The sequence below is a fragment of the Tursiops truncatus genome, chromosome 2 (assembly GCF_011762595.2).
Source record: "Tursiops truncatus isolate mTurTru1 chromosome 2, mTurTru1.mat.Y, whole genome shotgun sequence".
Taxonomy (NCBI): domain Eukaryota; kingdom Metazoa; phylum Chordata; class Mammalia; order Artiodactyla; family Delphinidae; genus Tursiops; species Tursiops truncatus.
This window is the reverse complement of record NC_047035.1, coordinates 142,890,330-142,905,844: the sequence shown is the minus strand read 5'-3', so window position 1 is coordinate 142,905,844 and position 15,515 is coordinate 142,890,330. Positions and strand designations below refer to the sequence as shown.

The 15,515-nt window shown below is 49.4% G+C and overlaps 1 protein-coding gene across 1 annotated transcript; it reads left to right on the top strand.

Annotated features, from left to right (window-relative positions):
- Nucleotides 1-1,434: 1,434 nt before the first annotated feature.
- On the top strand, nucleotides 1,435-5,148 carry TLNRD1 (talin rod domain containing 1). Its single transcript, XM_004321117.4, has one exon. The coding sequence runs from the start codon at nucleotides 3,402-3,404 to the stop codon at nucleotides 4,488-4,490; it is 1,089 nt and encodes a 362-aa protein (XP_004321165.1). The 5' UTR covers nucleotides 1,435-3,401; the 3' UTR covers nucleotides 4,491-5,148.
- The last annotated feature ends 10,367 nt before the right edge of the window (nucleotides 5,149-15,515 follow it).

Sequence of the window (15,515 nt, the reverse complement as noted above, 5' to 3'; positions counted from 1 at the left end):
CTGTTTTCCCTGTTGCTCTCTCTGGACTCTACTCTTCAGAGGGGGTAGAGCCCTCACATTACTTATTTTCTAACAGGGCCTGGCACAGTGTAGGTGCCCAGTGTTTGTAGAGTGGATGAAAGATGGCACAAAGTAAAGGTGACCTAGAGGAAGGTGGAGTCAGTATCTGGAAAGGATTAGTTTAGGAAGAGATGCCACATCTGAAAAATGAAGCAGGTAGGGCCAAGAAACCAATCCCATCCGATTTTAAAAACTAAACCAAACGTCACTGAATACAGCGAGACATTTTAGGTGTCACACAGCTCATTGTTGGGGTACAAGATTTCCAGCAACACCAACCATAGAAAGTGCCTATGTAGAAGAAAAGGAAGAGGTCAGGTGCCCCTGACCTCAGCGGCACCAAGTGGCTTTGGAAAAAAAATTCCCTGATCCCAGAGCAGTTTCATGAATAAACACGGCATGGAGGGAAGGGTCTGACTTTCTCATACGTTTTCAGAGCTAAGTCGGACTAGGATGCTAGGATGGGTTACCATGGAAAGACCTTGACTTACCCAACAGTTTTTCTCTGGTAGAAAAATAAAAGGGATTAATCCTACAGGAATTGCTACTAGTTTAGAAAATCGGCAGTTTTATTGGCCTTGGTTTGCAAAATAAGCGGGTTCATTTAGATTTTAGAAGATATATAAGGACCCTTTAAGTTACTGATATAAGCAGGGTGACTATCTATTTAGGTTTGGATCTGTTGCTACCGGTTAATTTATTAGTAACATGTCTCACAGTCACTCTCGAAACTCTTTCGGGTTGGACAATAAATCGCAAGGTCATCCTAGTTACAAGTGACATTTACAACTGGTTGAAAAAAGGTGACACCAGGTCCGAGGAAGGGGCAGAAGAACAAAACTTTCCGTTGGCTGGACACACCCAGCTTGTGCTGGGCTGGGCACCTAGACGTGTTTCAGGACTAAGAGGTGGGGGGACCCCTGGGTGGGGGGAATGGGGGAAGCCTAGATGCTTCCACCACTTCCTGAAGAGTAAGGACTGGGTAAAAAGAAAATGAGGTTGGCGGTGGGCTCCCTGCTCATGCATTTGCTCTCTTCTTGACCTTAGGAAGGCACTTAAGGCACCTGAGCATCACTTTCCTTATCTGTAAAATGGGAATAACCTTCAAAGGCTGTTTCTCTTATTTCACTGTGGCCACTATTATTCCATTATACAGCTGGAGACACAGAAGTTATGAGGGCAAACTGTGCCGGTGAAGGCTCGTAAGTCTAAGAGCTACATTTATGAGCCCAGTACTCAGGCGGTCAGTCCACAGTATCTGATTTCGAAAGGAGAAAACGGATACTTGGAGAGATAACTTGCAAAAGGTCACACAACTCATAAATGGCTGGGGGAAAACTGACCCCAGGAAGTCTGGTTCAAAGTTCGCGCTCTAACTATACAAGGGCTATTTAGTTAAAGGGCGGAAGCGGGAAGCGTCTAGCCCGGCTCTGCGGGCTCCATCTCCAGGTCTCTTTTCTCATCCCGCACAGCCCCTCCAGAATCCCACCGTGGAAGAGGATCAAACACGACAAAGGGCGGGGTAGAGCTTGGCAAACCGGTCGACGTCCCGCAAAAAGCGATGACCGGACCCCAGCAAACCTCTAGGGGATGGTATCGAGCGTCCTCCTCTCTTCGGTCCAGAACACAGGCCACCTTTTAGACTTGCTCCCTGGGCGAGGAGGAGGCGTGGAGCCCCCCGGTTGGGCTGAGAGTTTACGTATGGCAAACTGGCGGCTGTGGCCCGGTCTTCCAAGAGTGTGCGCCGAGCCCCCAGCCCGGGCGGGCCTGCCTCCGGTCCGCTCCCCCCGACTCTCCGCCGGGGACCACCGGCCGGGCGCCGCCGGCGTCCGCGTTGGGCTGGGGCGTCCCCCCGCTGCCACCCAGCTTCCCGGGGGAGGAGCAGCGCATCGCGCAAGCATCCGGGAGCGGCGGAGGGGGCGGGAGGAAGGGCGAGAGGAGGAAGCGGGATTTAAACGAAAGGCGGTGACGCCACACAAAAGATTTCTATAGGCTCCAGGGAGGTTACGGCCGAGGCGGCGGCGGCGGCGGTGGCGAGCTGGGGGGCGAGGCGCGGCCGGGAAGAGGAAAAGCCTCCAGCAGCCCCGGAGGGCGAGCGGGCGGGGGCGCACCCACGGCCGCGCTCAGAGGTGAAGCCGCGCGGGGAGAGGAAGCGGGTGTTTTCCCCTCTGCTTTTCGGCCCCCGCCCTTCCTTTCAGTTTCTCCCGGCTCGCTCGGAAGTTGGAGGTTGACAAAAATGGCAGGAGCCGGGGCCCGGGCGAGTTGCCGCAGCGCCGCGGGGACCTTCTGAGTTGGCCGGGCCGCCGGGGAGACGCGCGCGGCGACGTCCGATGCGCAGGGCCCGGGGTCTCGGGAGAGCTCAGCCGCTGCGGGCCCAAGGCGAGGCGGAGGCGACGGGGATGGACTCGCGCCGACAGCCGGCGGCGGGCCGCGGGGCGCGCGGTCCGGGAGGGCGTGCCGCCTCGGCGCCGAGCCGCGCTCTGTGAACCGCCGAGGCGGGAAGGGGCCGCCGCGGCTCCCGGCACGCCCGGGCGCGGCGGGCGGGCGAGAGCGCGAGCGGGGCGGCCGCTGAGCGCAATCAGTGCAGGCTCCCGCCCGACTCTGACTCGGCCGCGCCAGCATCGGCCACACCCTCGGCCCTGCCGCCGCCGCCGGCGCCGCTTCCCGAGAGCGGGAGGCAGGAGATGCCCACGGGGTGGCCGCGCGTCCCAGAGGGCCAGCCCCGGCCGCCGTCGCGGGGAAGTGCAGCCTGGCGGTGTCTGGGCGCCTGAAGCCCACGTGCGCCGCCGAGCCCGAGGTGGCTGACAGCAGAGCCCGCCTGAGACGCCGCCCGCGCTCCTCCCCGAGGAAAGGATTTTGATTTCAAAGGAAGGAAGGAAGGACAACTCCCAGCTTCCCTCTCCCGCCCCCCTCCCCCCCTTCCCCCCGCTCGGGCGGTCGGACCGGGCCATGCCCAGGAAGGCGGCGGCGGCGGCGGCGGCGGCGGAGGCAGCCCAGCAGAAGGGACTTTCCTGGCAGTCCGGCGACGAGGAGCGCGGTCTGTGAGTTTGCTCTGCTCCGGTTCATGGTTCCTGCAAGCCCTCCAAGAGGCCGAACGCTGCGCCCCCTCCCCGCGCCCCGAAGAGCCTCCTGCGTTCTCTGGCCCCCGGGCCCGCTCCGCGCCGCCCGGGCTCCGGCCGCCGCAGCCCAGTGCCCTCTGCCCGCGGCGGTGGATGGCATGATGGTGCGGGGAAGGCACCGCGGCCTTGGCCAGCTGAGTCGCGACGGCCGCGGGGGCGGCGGCATCGGCAGCGGCGGTGGTAGCGGGCTCCCCAGCGGCATGCCAGTGCCCCCCGGGCGCGATGGCTAGCGGCAGCGCTGGGAAGCCCACTGGCGAGGCGGCTTCTCCGGCTCCAGCGAGCGCCGTCGGCGGGGCTTGCTCGCAGCCCCGGAAGAGGCTGGTGTCTGTCTGCGACCACTGCAAGGGCAAGATGCAGCTGGTGGCCGACCTGCTGCTGCTGTCGAGCGAGGCGCGGCCCGTGCTCTTCGAGGGCCCCGCCTCCGCTTGTGCCGGCGCCGAGTCCTTCGAGCAATGCCGGGACACCATCATCGCGCGCACCAAGGGGCTCTCCATCCTCACCCACGACGTACAGAGCCAGCTCAACATGGGCCGCTTCGGGGAAGCGGGGGACAGCCTGGTGGAGCTGGGAGACCTGGTGGTGTCCTTGACCGAGTGCTCCGCCCACGCGGCCTATCTGGCGGCTGTGGCCACGCCGGGCGCGCAGCCCGCGCAGCCGGGCCTGGTGGACCGCTACCGCGTGACACGCTGCCGCCACGAGGTGGAGCAGGGCTGCGCAGTGCTGCGCGCCACCCCGCTCGCCGACCTGACCCCGCAGCTGCTGCTGGAGGTGTCGCAGGGCCTGTCGCGCAACCTCAAGTTCCTGACGGACGCGTGCGCCCTGGCCAGCGACAAGTCCCGGGACCGCTTTTCGCGCGAGCAGTTCAAGCTTGGCGTCAAGTGCATGAGCACGAGTGCGTCGGCGCTGCTGGCGTGCGTGCGCGAGGTGAAGGCGGCGCCCAGCGAGCTGGCCCGGAGCCGCTGCGCGCTTTTCAGCGGGCCGTTAGTGCAGGCGGTTAGCGCACTGGTGGGCTTCGCCACCGAGCCGCAGTTCCTGGGTCGCGCGGCGGCCGTGAGCGCCGAGGGCAAGGCGGTGCAGACCGCCATCCTCGGCGGCGCCATGAGTGTGGTGTCGGCCTGCGTACTCCTGACCCAGTGCCTCAGGGATCTGGCGCAGCACCCCGACGGGGGCGCCAAGATGTCGGACCACAGGGAGAGGCTGAGGAACTCGGCCTGCGCCGTGTCTGAAGGCTGCACCCTGCTATCTCAGGCTTTAAGGGAGAGGTCTTCGCCCAGGACTTTACCGCCAGTGAATTCCAATTCTGTGAATTAGCACCCTCCCACCCTCATCCCATTCTTTCACCCCCGCCCCCAGGCTAAAGGAAGATACTTATTCTCTGCCCCTCTCCATTTATACCAAAGAAATCAAAAGTGAACTCCCGCACCCCATGTTAAATGCTCGAGAGGAATCTTCCAGAAGGCAGGGCCATGCAGACCATATACACACGCACTCGCACTCGGAGGGCCCCCGGTGCCCAGCAGCCCACACCAGGAGATGGAAGATGTGTCATCTGCTGGTTGCGGTATTACCCCTGCCCCCTACCCCGGCTCCCCTTCTGGAATTCCTCCACTAAATTTTATTACTAATTGGGCAGGAAGGAGGTCATGGGTTCATTTCTTTTTTGGTCTTTTTTTTCCCCCCCTAATTAAGAGAAAGGTTACCTCAGTTTTCTCTCCTTAGACATGGATGTAGCTACCTTTTTTGTATGTTGTTATTTTTTTAAGCAGTTGTGATGGGTTAGGCGTATACTTGGTGTGGAAAGAGTATGACTTTGCCATGTGATTTGCAAATGGGGGGAAAAGCTACTGTGAGTGTGTGTTTTATTTTTTAATTTACACTATAGAATGATTCCCCCCCCCATGTCAAGTTTTTACCTTGCATGTACTGGAGTATTTATTTCATCTATTAATAAAATGTTATGTTTCTCAGATGGCTTTTTGCAAGTATTGTTGATTTTCAATCATTGTAATGTTGCAAGCTGCATGCCATCCATGGAAAGGCGCCCTGGAAAGTTTGCTTGGGAGCAATGAGGTGGGTCCCCAACCTTCAGCCCTTTCTGCTTTTTCGTCAAGAGTTAACGTCTTTGAGCAGCCTAGAATTTAAGAAGAGAGAACTGTGTGTAACACTCTCCTTGTAGAGGCAGGGGACACGTTTATGGTTGGATTACGTATAGTGCTAGAGTGGGTTTTCTTTCCTGTTTCTCCTGGAAGGTAGTTTTGCTTCCTTTGTCCCCTCTGATTTTTCTGTCCTTATGAACAGGGTTCAGACTGACTGCAGTCTGATTTGTATTCCGCCTGTCTTTTTCAGGGTAAGCCTCTTCCTAATCCTGTGTGGAATGCCAGCCTTCCCAGGTCAGAGAATCTGTGTATGGACCTGCAAAAGTACTGTACATCAAGCGAGAGTAAGACAGGTCTGTTCAGACAAGATCCAGTTGCTCATGATTTTAAGCGAAAACAACAACACAAAAACGTGGAGTGTTCTAGACTGTTTTAATAGAGGGAGAGGTATTCTGGAAAGTGTGAGAAGAGCTTTCTAGACCCACAGCATGTTTGCAGGCAAAGGCTTCTTTTTGTGACCTTGATCTGATATGCCCCGGTTGATTGTATGTTGGAAGGATGCTTTGTTCAATGAAATTTGGAGTTATTTTAAGGTAGTTGGTCCCTTCTGCAGACAATTTTAAGAAAAAAATCTTTTGGGGGAGGGGCTGTATGGTTTTGCTGACCCTAGCTGAGTTTTGAACATTTTCCCACTGAAAAAATAACAAATGTATCTGCCGTGATTATCCTGAGAGAGCCACATGGATAGAACTCATACACGCTTTAAATTTGCTCCATTTACGTTTTTCTTGGGATTTGTCGTGCCTAAGCCTTTGCAGTTCGCACAGATCTGAAAAGAAAGGTTTTTCAACAGTGGTATGTTGGAGAGGAAAGTTGTGGTGACTGTTTTTACTTGAATGGCTGTATTTATTACATGAACATCATGTTCAGCCTATAGAACCTCTTGAACCTGTGTCGGGTTTACTACAACTGTTGAGCTCTGAAGTTTGAAAAAGGCTTCCAAGTGGTCGAGTGTATACATTCTTAAGAACGGTCAAGGGAGCAGTTGTTTTGCTCTCTTAGGTCCTGGTAGATTTAAATTTCTGAAGTCTTTAAAAGATGAAAATGATCTTGCATGTTTATTCCTCTCCCCCTGCCCTTCTTTAAGCCTGGATCAGTCAGGTTCAGGAAGTATTTGAGGGAAGGAAACCTACCTAACCTGTGTGCCAATGACAATCCTGCTTGCATATAAGAATTTTTACTTATTTTTATCCATTGAATTTACATAAGTAATGCTGAAGTTTATAACTGTGTGGTTCTTTTAGCCTATGCAGATCACAAAGAGTCAACTGAAAGGAACAAAGTAAAATACAGTCAGAGCCAGAAATCTGCAAATTTGGTATCTGATTAGGAAAAAAAGAATTGCCAATTGTTTCTTGGACTCATTCCTTGCAGAAGCAATTTTCAGGACAGTGCAAGCCAAAAAAATCACTTTTCCTATCTATTTGGATGCAGTTAACTAGCTAGTCACCAAATTAATTTTGAAACTTCTCTTCTTCTTAGCTAAGTGGTAGTTGCTTTTAACATTTCTGTATATTAAAGGTTTTTTTTTACTTGTAGTCAAAATCTCTGTCCTCTGAAGTTAAAAGGTTCAGTGATGTGTTGACCTCTTTTTTCCTCCTTCTGTCTCTAAGATAAAGCTTAGGATTTTTCATCCAGCAGGTGGCTTGAAGTGAATTCTGCTTGTGTGTTTTCAGCAGGCTTCAGGAAAGCAGAGTGAGGAATGCACAGTGTTTCTGTGTGTATCACTCACTTAGCTGGGCACACACAGCTCTTTGACATTTTAACTTTTCTCCCAGTGTACCAGGTGGCTAAACTTGTTTTTGAAATAGCCCTGATTTTGTAAAAGGAACATCTCAGACCTGTTTCATTGGGTTTAATAAGGGCAGCAGAGATACTGTTTCCAGGAATAAAATCAGAGTGGCCTGATTTTTTGGGGTGGTTGTTGTTAAATTAAACCACACGGGTTAATTTAAGACATCTGTCCTTGGGCTCTTCTGACTTCCGAGGGCAAGTTTTCTTACACGGGCTTAGTGGGCACCATCCTGACTAGGGATGTTGAAAAGCTTCCTCTGAATGGTTATAAGAGAAGGAAATCATGGCTGTGTGTTCTTGGAACAAAGGCCATTATTTATGACAGTCCACCAAAGTCAATGGGACAAAAGGCTTTCAAACACAAGACTTAGCTAGAAAAAGCACAGCTCTGTCTTGGCCGTTGAAGCTTGGCCTTTTTCTTATTCATTCTGGGTTGATTTTGGGAAATGCAACAATTATGTATGTCTCTGTGTGTGTGTCTGTATGTGTGTCTATGTGTGTATGTTTCTCCCCCATCCTCATCTCCACCCCTTTTTTTTTTTTTTTTTTTTAATTTCGGGTCATGTTTCTCAAAAAATATCTAAAGAGTTGATAATTCTGGAAACATCACGTACACCTGATTGGTTATTCTACAGATACTTTTTTTTTAAAGCTGGCATAGGGATCTAAAATATTTGACAGTTTGAAACAGCTAATTTTAACAGAAACACCTGTTTTTTTCGGAATGAATGTGACTATGGTAACATGCCAGTCAGGCGGAGGATTTGAAGAACGCCTGCCAGAGCCCCTCCTGGGCTTCGCTTGGTAAACAGCAGTTAGAGAAGAAGTCTCTGAAGCCTTAGTAGTGCTTTAACCTGTGGGGCAGTGCACTGGCTCCTTTGGTGCCTAGGTTTCGAACTCCTGGAAGAGCCATGACGGAGGCCATCTCTGGGTTTCCAGTGTGGACACAGACATTTGTGTTCCCTCCAGGCAAATTCTTGTCTTGATGAAAAAAAAAATACATTTTTTTGCATGAGTATGCATGAAATGAATTGGCTTATTTTACTGAAGTAGGGTTTTTCTTCAGGGTCGTTTGGATAGGTGAGTTGTCTGGTTCCACCGCAGTGGCAGAGGCTCAAAGATGGAACTGTTCCGATAGTATAGGGGAAAATTGTGTTACTTGTATCTATGATTGGAATTGATTTAATTGAACTGTAAAGCCCCTTCAGGTCATGGGCTATCATGCCTTTCACATGTGTAGTTATTTTAAATGAATGTGTGTACAGGATGCCTGCAGCAAGTGTACTAAGTAAGTAGTAAAATTGTTTCTGGAAATGAAAGTTATAATGGGCATTCATTCAGCAACTGTTGATGGGGTGCCAGCCACTGTACCAGGCCCTGGGGTCCAGATGTGAGGGGGTCATGGTTCCTCCCCTTGCAAAGACTCGGTGCTGCCCCAGACTTGGTCAGTGGGCTGGCAGCAGCATCCACAGCGTAATCCTGGACCCTACCTCAGGCCTATTTCTATCAGAAACACAGGGTGTGGAGCAATCTGAGTGTCATCCAGTCCTCCCAGGTGATTCTGCTGCGGACCCAGTCTGCAGAACCACTGGCCTGCAGGGCCTGCTGGTTTCTTTGTACTCCCTGCTGCCTCTGTAAGACCAGAGTGCTTCTGTGTCAAGAGGCAGCAGCATTTCTGCAAGTTGCTTGTTTGCTCAGGTGTTTTTTTTTCTCCTGGATATTTTGAGCCCTTTTCTTCAGTTAGAAAAGATAATTTAGTCTCTCCTGCCAATTTGGAATTGGCAGGTTTTTCTTTTGTGTGTGTGTGTGTGTGTGTGTGTGTGTGTTTATAAGTACAGTGTCCTTCTCTTACCTCCTTTTTGAGATGAACTGAAGTCATAGAATAGTAAACTGGCAACTTAGCTTCCGATGTTTTTGCAATGCTGTTGACTCTTGTCCTAGAAAACTGAAACTAGCAGACAACCTCATTAAAAACCAACGCTTTAGCTCTTTGGCTACCCAAGAAAGAGCACTTTGCTGTTGAGTTTGTAAAGTACTCTACTCAGATCCAAATGAAGCATACAGACTTATTTGCTTATAGCAAAGCTCATTTTAGGGATAACCAGAGTTTGCAGTATACTCAGGAAATATGTCCTGTAAGGCCAACCGTGTACCAAGAATTAGGATGGTCTTTTAGAACCTCCATACTCACGAGGAACCACGAGGGTGGTTCCGGGAGCTGGCATTGGCATCGCCTAGGAACTTGGTAGTTAGCAGAATCTTGGCCCCATGCCAGACCTACCCGATAGCATTTGCTTTGGCAAGATCTCCCTGTGATTTCTGGGCACACTTCACTTTGAGAAGCACTGTTTGAGGAGGTGCTGTGAAGTAGTTGTGACCAAATCATCGCTTTACTCTTTACTGTGGGAACTTAGGCGTTTATTATGTTTAGTGAGATCTTTTCCGTTTATAAAGCGTGTTCATGTATGTTATATAATTGGGTCCTCAGAGCAGTCTTGTGAAGTAGGCAGGTCTTACTCACTGTGCATGTCATCTAAACATTTGTGCTTCTGTTTTCCCATTGTAAAAAATATTTATGATGAATTCCCATGAAGTGCGAGACCTTGTGATGAGCTCCATAGACTAGACCTATCCACTTACAAGATCATCAAAAGTATTATCTGAAACACTTTATGTTAAAGTCAGTTTCCCCTAATGATCTTGCTTTTACCCTTCCGGTAACTTGACACAGCAACTGTATTGTGATATCCTCAAGGATGGCCCGAAGAAAGAGCATAGCCCTGTCTTCTAAGTCTTCTGTTATTCTATGTGGCAGACCTGTCCAGGTTCTTGGAAACATTGGATGTCTTAAGTTCTTCACAATGTCAGACTTCCGGGAAGCGTTTAAATGCTAATTTAGATTTGTTAGCATAGTTTAAAAATGAATCCATGTACTAATTTCAAACTTTTCTAAGTATTCACTAATAACATACATGTATCCTGATTTATGCTGAAGTGGGACACAGAGAGGGAGCTTTAAAAAAAAAATCCTCTGTTTCGGGCAGGGAAATATATATGCTATGCATGCAAGGTTAACGAGCATATTGCCCTGAAAAACTTCTGCCACAATATTGCAATGCAATGCATCGCCTCAGCGTTAATATTTAATAGTTGCTGACTTTTTTCTAATTTGCCTAAGTTTTAGATGACACTCAAGATACTGATCAAGTGAAAAATCACAAATTGGTGGCCTCGGGTCTAGGAGACCTGGATTGATGTCAGACCTCTAGAAATCAGTAGAGAGATATTGTAGGAAACCTAGGTCAGTTTAGTGCTTACTGATGCCCTTTCCATTTTGACTTTTTTTGGTGACCATCAGCTTCCTGTTCTAAAATGAATAGGTAAGTCATTCCAGTCCTTCAGATAGAATTTTGGTATAAAAATTTTCCTGGGCTTCCCTGGTGGCGCAGTGGTTGAGAGTCCGCCTGCCGATGCAGGGGACACGGGTTCGTGCCCTGGTCCGGGAAGATCCCACATGCCGTGGAACGGCTGGTCCCGCTAGCCATGGCCGCTGAGCCTGCGCGTCCAGAGCCTGTGCTCCGCGACGGGAGAGGCCACAGCAGTGAGAGGCCCGCGTACCGGAAAAAAAAAAAAAAATTTTGTTTCCTTGGAGGCTGGGTTTTACTTAAATATTCCTTCTTTGGTAAGTTCCATGATAAAGATAGTTCTAAAAACATGAATATGATTCTAGTTTTATTATCACTTGGAACTTAATTTTTAAGGTGTGTGGGCATTTTGTGTCAGTTAATGCTATGGAAAGTTGTCCATAGAACCGACAAAAATAGATCATGTGATATTATTTCACCTGTCTTGATGGAGTCATATACTCCATACCAATTTCCGTGATACCTTCTCTAAATTTAAGTGGAGTCTGTGCGATGGACACTGCGTAGATGAGACCAGAGACCAAACATAGTCCCATGGAGATGGCTTTAAATCCAATGTGGCTCAGCCACATGCTCTGATAATTCCAGAAAAAATAGAAGTTTTTCCACCTAGATTACTCACATACCTGAAGTGGAGCTGAATGGATATGAAATATGAGATAATTTGAAACATGCATCCTTGCAGGTGGCTCAAGTGTTTCCAGTTCCTTCGTCCTTCTCTTGCTGGAGCTCAACTCACACCTTCTTGCCCACCATGGATTTTAGAAACAGGCAATTCTTGGCTTCGCCAGGACTTCTTGCTTCATCCTGGACAACCACAGAACACCTGATAGAGCCGCACTAATAATAGATGAGGGTGTGAGACCATTGTCACATAGGGTCAAGTTGTTGATGATGACGCACTCATTAGTTGGGTCTAAATAGTGTCAGGTTTAGCAAGACTGATGGTAAAACATTCCTGATTTAGTAGACATTGACTCAGCATCTGGGACAGTATTTAGGCACATTCTTTATATTACCTTATTTAAGAGGAATGACTCAAAGGCACGCAATGTTAGAAACAGACCCAGAAGCCCCATCCTTTGTCATCCTCAGTAAAAGCTATTTGTGTTGTGGTTTGTCTTCCAATAGAGATGTTTTCCAAGGACACCATCCTTTCGTGTTACATCTATATAACTGCAAAAGACAGGCCTGAGAAAGCATGGCTTTCAGAGGACGCATTGTTTGGTTGACTGAGAATTAGTAGGCGCTGCCGTGACTCACCAGAGCATCTTCCCTTTCAGAGACAGTAAATGGTTTTGGTATCACGGGGGTTGATTCCTTCTTGGGCATCTGAGGGTTATTCAAGTTAAATGCTCCAAGAAAAGGTTTTAAATACATATTAAAAATGAGAGGCCTTTTGATCTTTCCCCATGTAAGCATGTTCATGAAATTCCATATGGTGTGCATGTCTGTGGACACCATACATGCACACACATGCACACACAATCTCAGGGCTGAGAGACTTCAGATGCTTCTAACCTCCTAATACTTTGAGAAGTGAATTCTGCAGTGTCCACTGGGAATTCATTTAGATTTTTTGAAGCACTTCCTAATTGCCTAACCTAGATTGTTCCTCCTACACTGTTTTGACCCATTTTTTTTCCGGCTGAAAAGAGAATGGCTTACAAACTCCTCACAGAGGACAGGACATTAATTGGTGCCTCAGGGGGATATCAAGATACTGGGAGCCTTTCCTTGGATTTTTTCAGCCATGTCCAGTGGACATTTCTTAAGACTGATTCCGTACTGGGAGCTGGGAATATGGAGATGAGCTTAAAACGTAGTACAAGTGATAGAAAGGGAGAACAAATTACATGAGACTGGGATAAGCATCATAATTAATGTTAATGAGGATCCTCTAGTCTAGGTCTTTGGGACCTTTGTAGTTCCTAGAGCTGATCAAATTAGATATATTGTCGTGGTGACGGGGGAATGATGTTGGCATCAGAACTGGTCTTTCCTACTCTCAGGTGCCAGGTGACTGAATATAATTTAGGTGGGAATTTCACTGAATTTATTTTTGGTAGTTTTCACCAAAAACTACCAAAACTGGAGGGTAGTTTTCAGTTAGAGATTGCAGGTGCCTTCAAGAGTGGGCTTTATCCCAAGGCTTAAGCATCATTTTCTTTTTCTGCTCGTTGATTTTGAGTCGTGTTGATGCAGGGTGTAGGGCTATTCCTGGACTAGCTCTGCTGTACCGGAAGCAGAACAGCTTTTTCTCTCTTCATTCAAGCTGCTGGCCTGGCCCTGGATCAGGAGCCCTGGGTGGGGCCGCTGGGACCAGCTTACCTGCAGAGGAGTCCTGGGCCTGGCTGCGCATCCCCTTTGGGGATCACCTAGAGCTCAGATGGGGTACCTGAAGCTTTGTGTGGCAGGGAGTGGGGGCTGGCTGATAGACTTGGGAGTCTTCCAAGGCAAGAACCGGGACTTTTTCATCTCTGTCATCCCTAGCAGGTGGCCAGCGTACTCAATAAATGTTTGTTCAATGAAAGAAAAGCAATAGCCGACATTTTTTGAGCCCCTGTGTACGCTAGGAACTTTACGTTGTGTCTCTTTAAAGCAACCCTTTGAGGTATGAAGAGTTGTTCTCATTTTACACATGAGGATGCTGGACTGAAACCACTTGCCCAGAGTCCCAAAGCTAGGAAGTAGTGGCATAAAGGTAAAAATCAAGGTCTGTCTGATGGAGCCTAGCATCCTTCGCCACTTGGCTACAGTGAATGAAAGAATTTCTAGGATGGAGTCCCTCTGCCTTTTGAGGTTGAAAGGCTCCCCTCCATTTTTTTTTTAAACCGTACGCATGACAATTTTTGCGGGTTTCCTCCCGAGCCTTTGGTCTGAGCCCTTCCTGGGCCTTTTGCAGTGGGCCCTAGATGCCCACAGCTCCCTCATAAAGCCACAGACTTTCTACCTGCTCCCTGATCCTGGTGTCCTAGAGAATGCTTGAAGATCGACCTCTGGTTTGTCAAGTAACCTCCACTTGGATTTCTAAAATGTAAATATCTTTGTTATTTGCCCACTTGCAACACTCCGTAGTTTCCTCATTGACTTTAGGATCAAAGCCAAACTCCTAATTGAGAGATTTCTAGCTAGTCTGGTCCCTCACAGCTCCCCGCATACTGCATTCCACCCGCAATGGCACCTGCACTGTCCCTCCCATTGCCATGCTTTCTTTTTCACCTGAGCTCTTTGCACAGCTGTGTCTTCTTGGACAGCTCATCCTGCACCCAGCTTTTCTCCCCACCTCCCCCGACTCTATCCTGGGTGGCAGTCCCTCCCATGGGTCCCTGTAGTACCCCTTACTTCCTTTATATGAGTACTTACCAAGTTCTCGTAACCCTCTGTTTACTTACCCACATTCCCAGTCTGTATCCTCATGGGGCCGGGGGGAGAGTCATCTTTTTGTCTCCAGTGACTCATGGAGTTGCCTAACACATAGTAGGCCCTAATAAACATTTCTGCATGAACAAATGTAGTGTTCGTGACTCATATCAGGCTTTTAGAGGGGAAGAGCCCAGAAGGAAAAGATATCATTAGCCTTGCCCTTTGTCTAGGTCCCCTTAAGTTAGTCACCGAGTTCATCCACATTCTCCCTTCTAGTACCCTCAGTTTCTGTTCCTTTCCCCCAGTCCGGGTCCTCATTGGCCTCCATCTGGACGATGCTGCAGAACGAATCTCACTGGAGATTGGCTACAGCTTGGACCGCGCAGCCAAACTGCGCCTGCTTTTCCTCATCTCCCTGCCCATCATTCATGCCTTTGGTGCAGCAAATTTACACCCGAAACTGCACCTTCAAGTAGCCAGTAGCGCAACACATTTCTTGAGTACCAACGGTGTGCCACTGGACGGTTCCCACAGTGGATAGGACCAGGCCTTACTCAGGCTGTGGCCCTCATCTACCACCCCCAACTCAAGCCACTGTTCTAGCGTAAGGAATCTCAGGCCGTCCCACGCACGCTTATTCCTAGCTTTGTGCTTTTGTTTTTGTTGGCCTCTCCGTGAAATGTCTTTCCCATCCTTCTGAACAGTTACTGACCCCTTGAGTGCAGACTGCTTCCAGGGTCCTAAGATTGGTACTCTTGAGTGCTGGATGGGTTGGCCCAGACATATCTGGCCTTTTGGAGACCCCCCCAGGGATTTGGGTGGATTCCAAAGGGGTGCTTGAGAGGCTCTGGCTGGACCAAACTCTTCTCTCTCTCTCACCTCAGAGCCTTAGCTGAGTTTGTGAGTGGCAGCCGTGGGTGCTGACCTGGTGAGGATTCTTGGAAGCCTCCTCAGGGTGGTGCTGGGTCCAGTGGGGATGTGGAAATGAGGCACCGCCTGGAGAAGTGAGTTTGTTTGTTTGTTTTGTTTTTTCCCCACAAATGGACTTAGAACCATATTCCCTGGGGAGCCCTTGAAGCCAGCGTGAGAATTGACCGAGGGAGCGCGTTCTGGCTTTCAATCCCATAATTGTTATAATACAAAAATTACTCACGGCTTTCCATAATCAGGTTTGGGCTATAATAGTGTACTTAAGTAGAGGTCTGGGGTGAGCAGACGTTCAGCGGCACCCTCTGCCTGCGTCCTTCCTGCCCAGGCTCTTGTGAATGGAGAAAAAAAAGCTGAAGCCTTAGGGAGGAAGAAGGAGGTGCTGCCCTGCCCCAAAGCCCCCTGGGAATGGGGGCCACTGAAAGCCTCAAGGGCCTCGATGTCAGCAGCAAACTGGCACTTGGGCCTTGGGGTTGAATTGCTATTTTATACCTGCCCTTTGAGTAGCTACATTAAATTTGATGTTTTTTTGCATTTGATTGTTGACACTCCCTAAAAAATATAAAATGATGGTTGTCATATCAAAATTAAAGGAATTGCTTAAAACAAAGACATTACATCTACCTACCTAACTTTTCCAGCATTGACATTCCAGTTTCAGTGGAGTA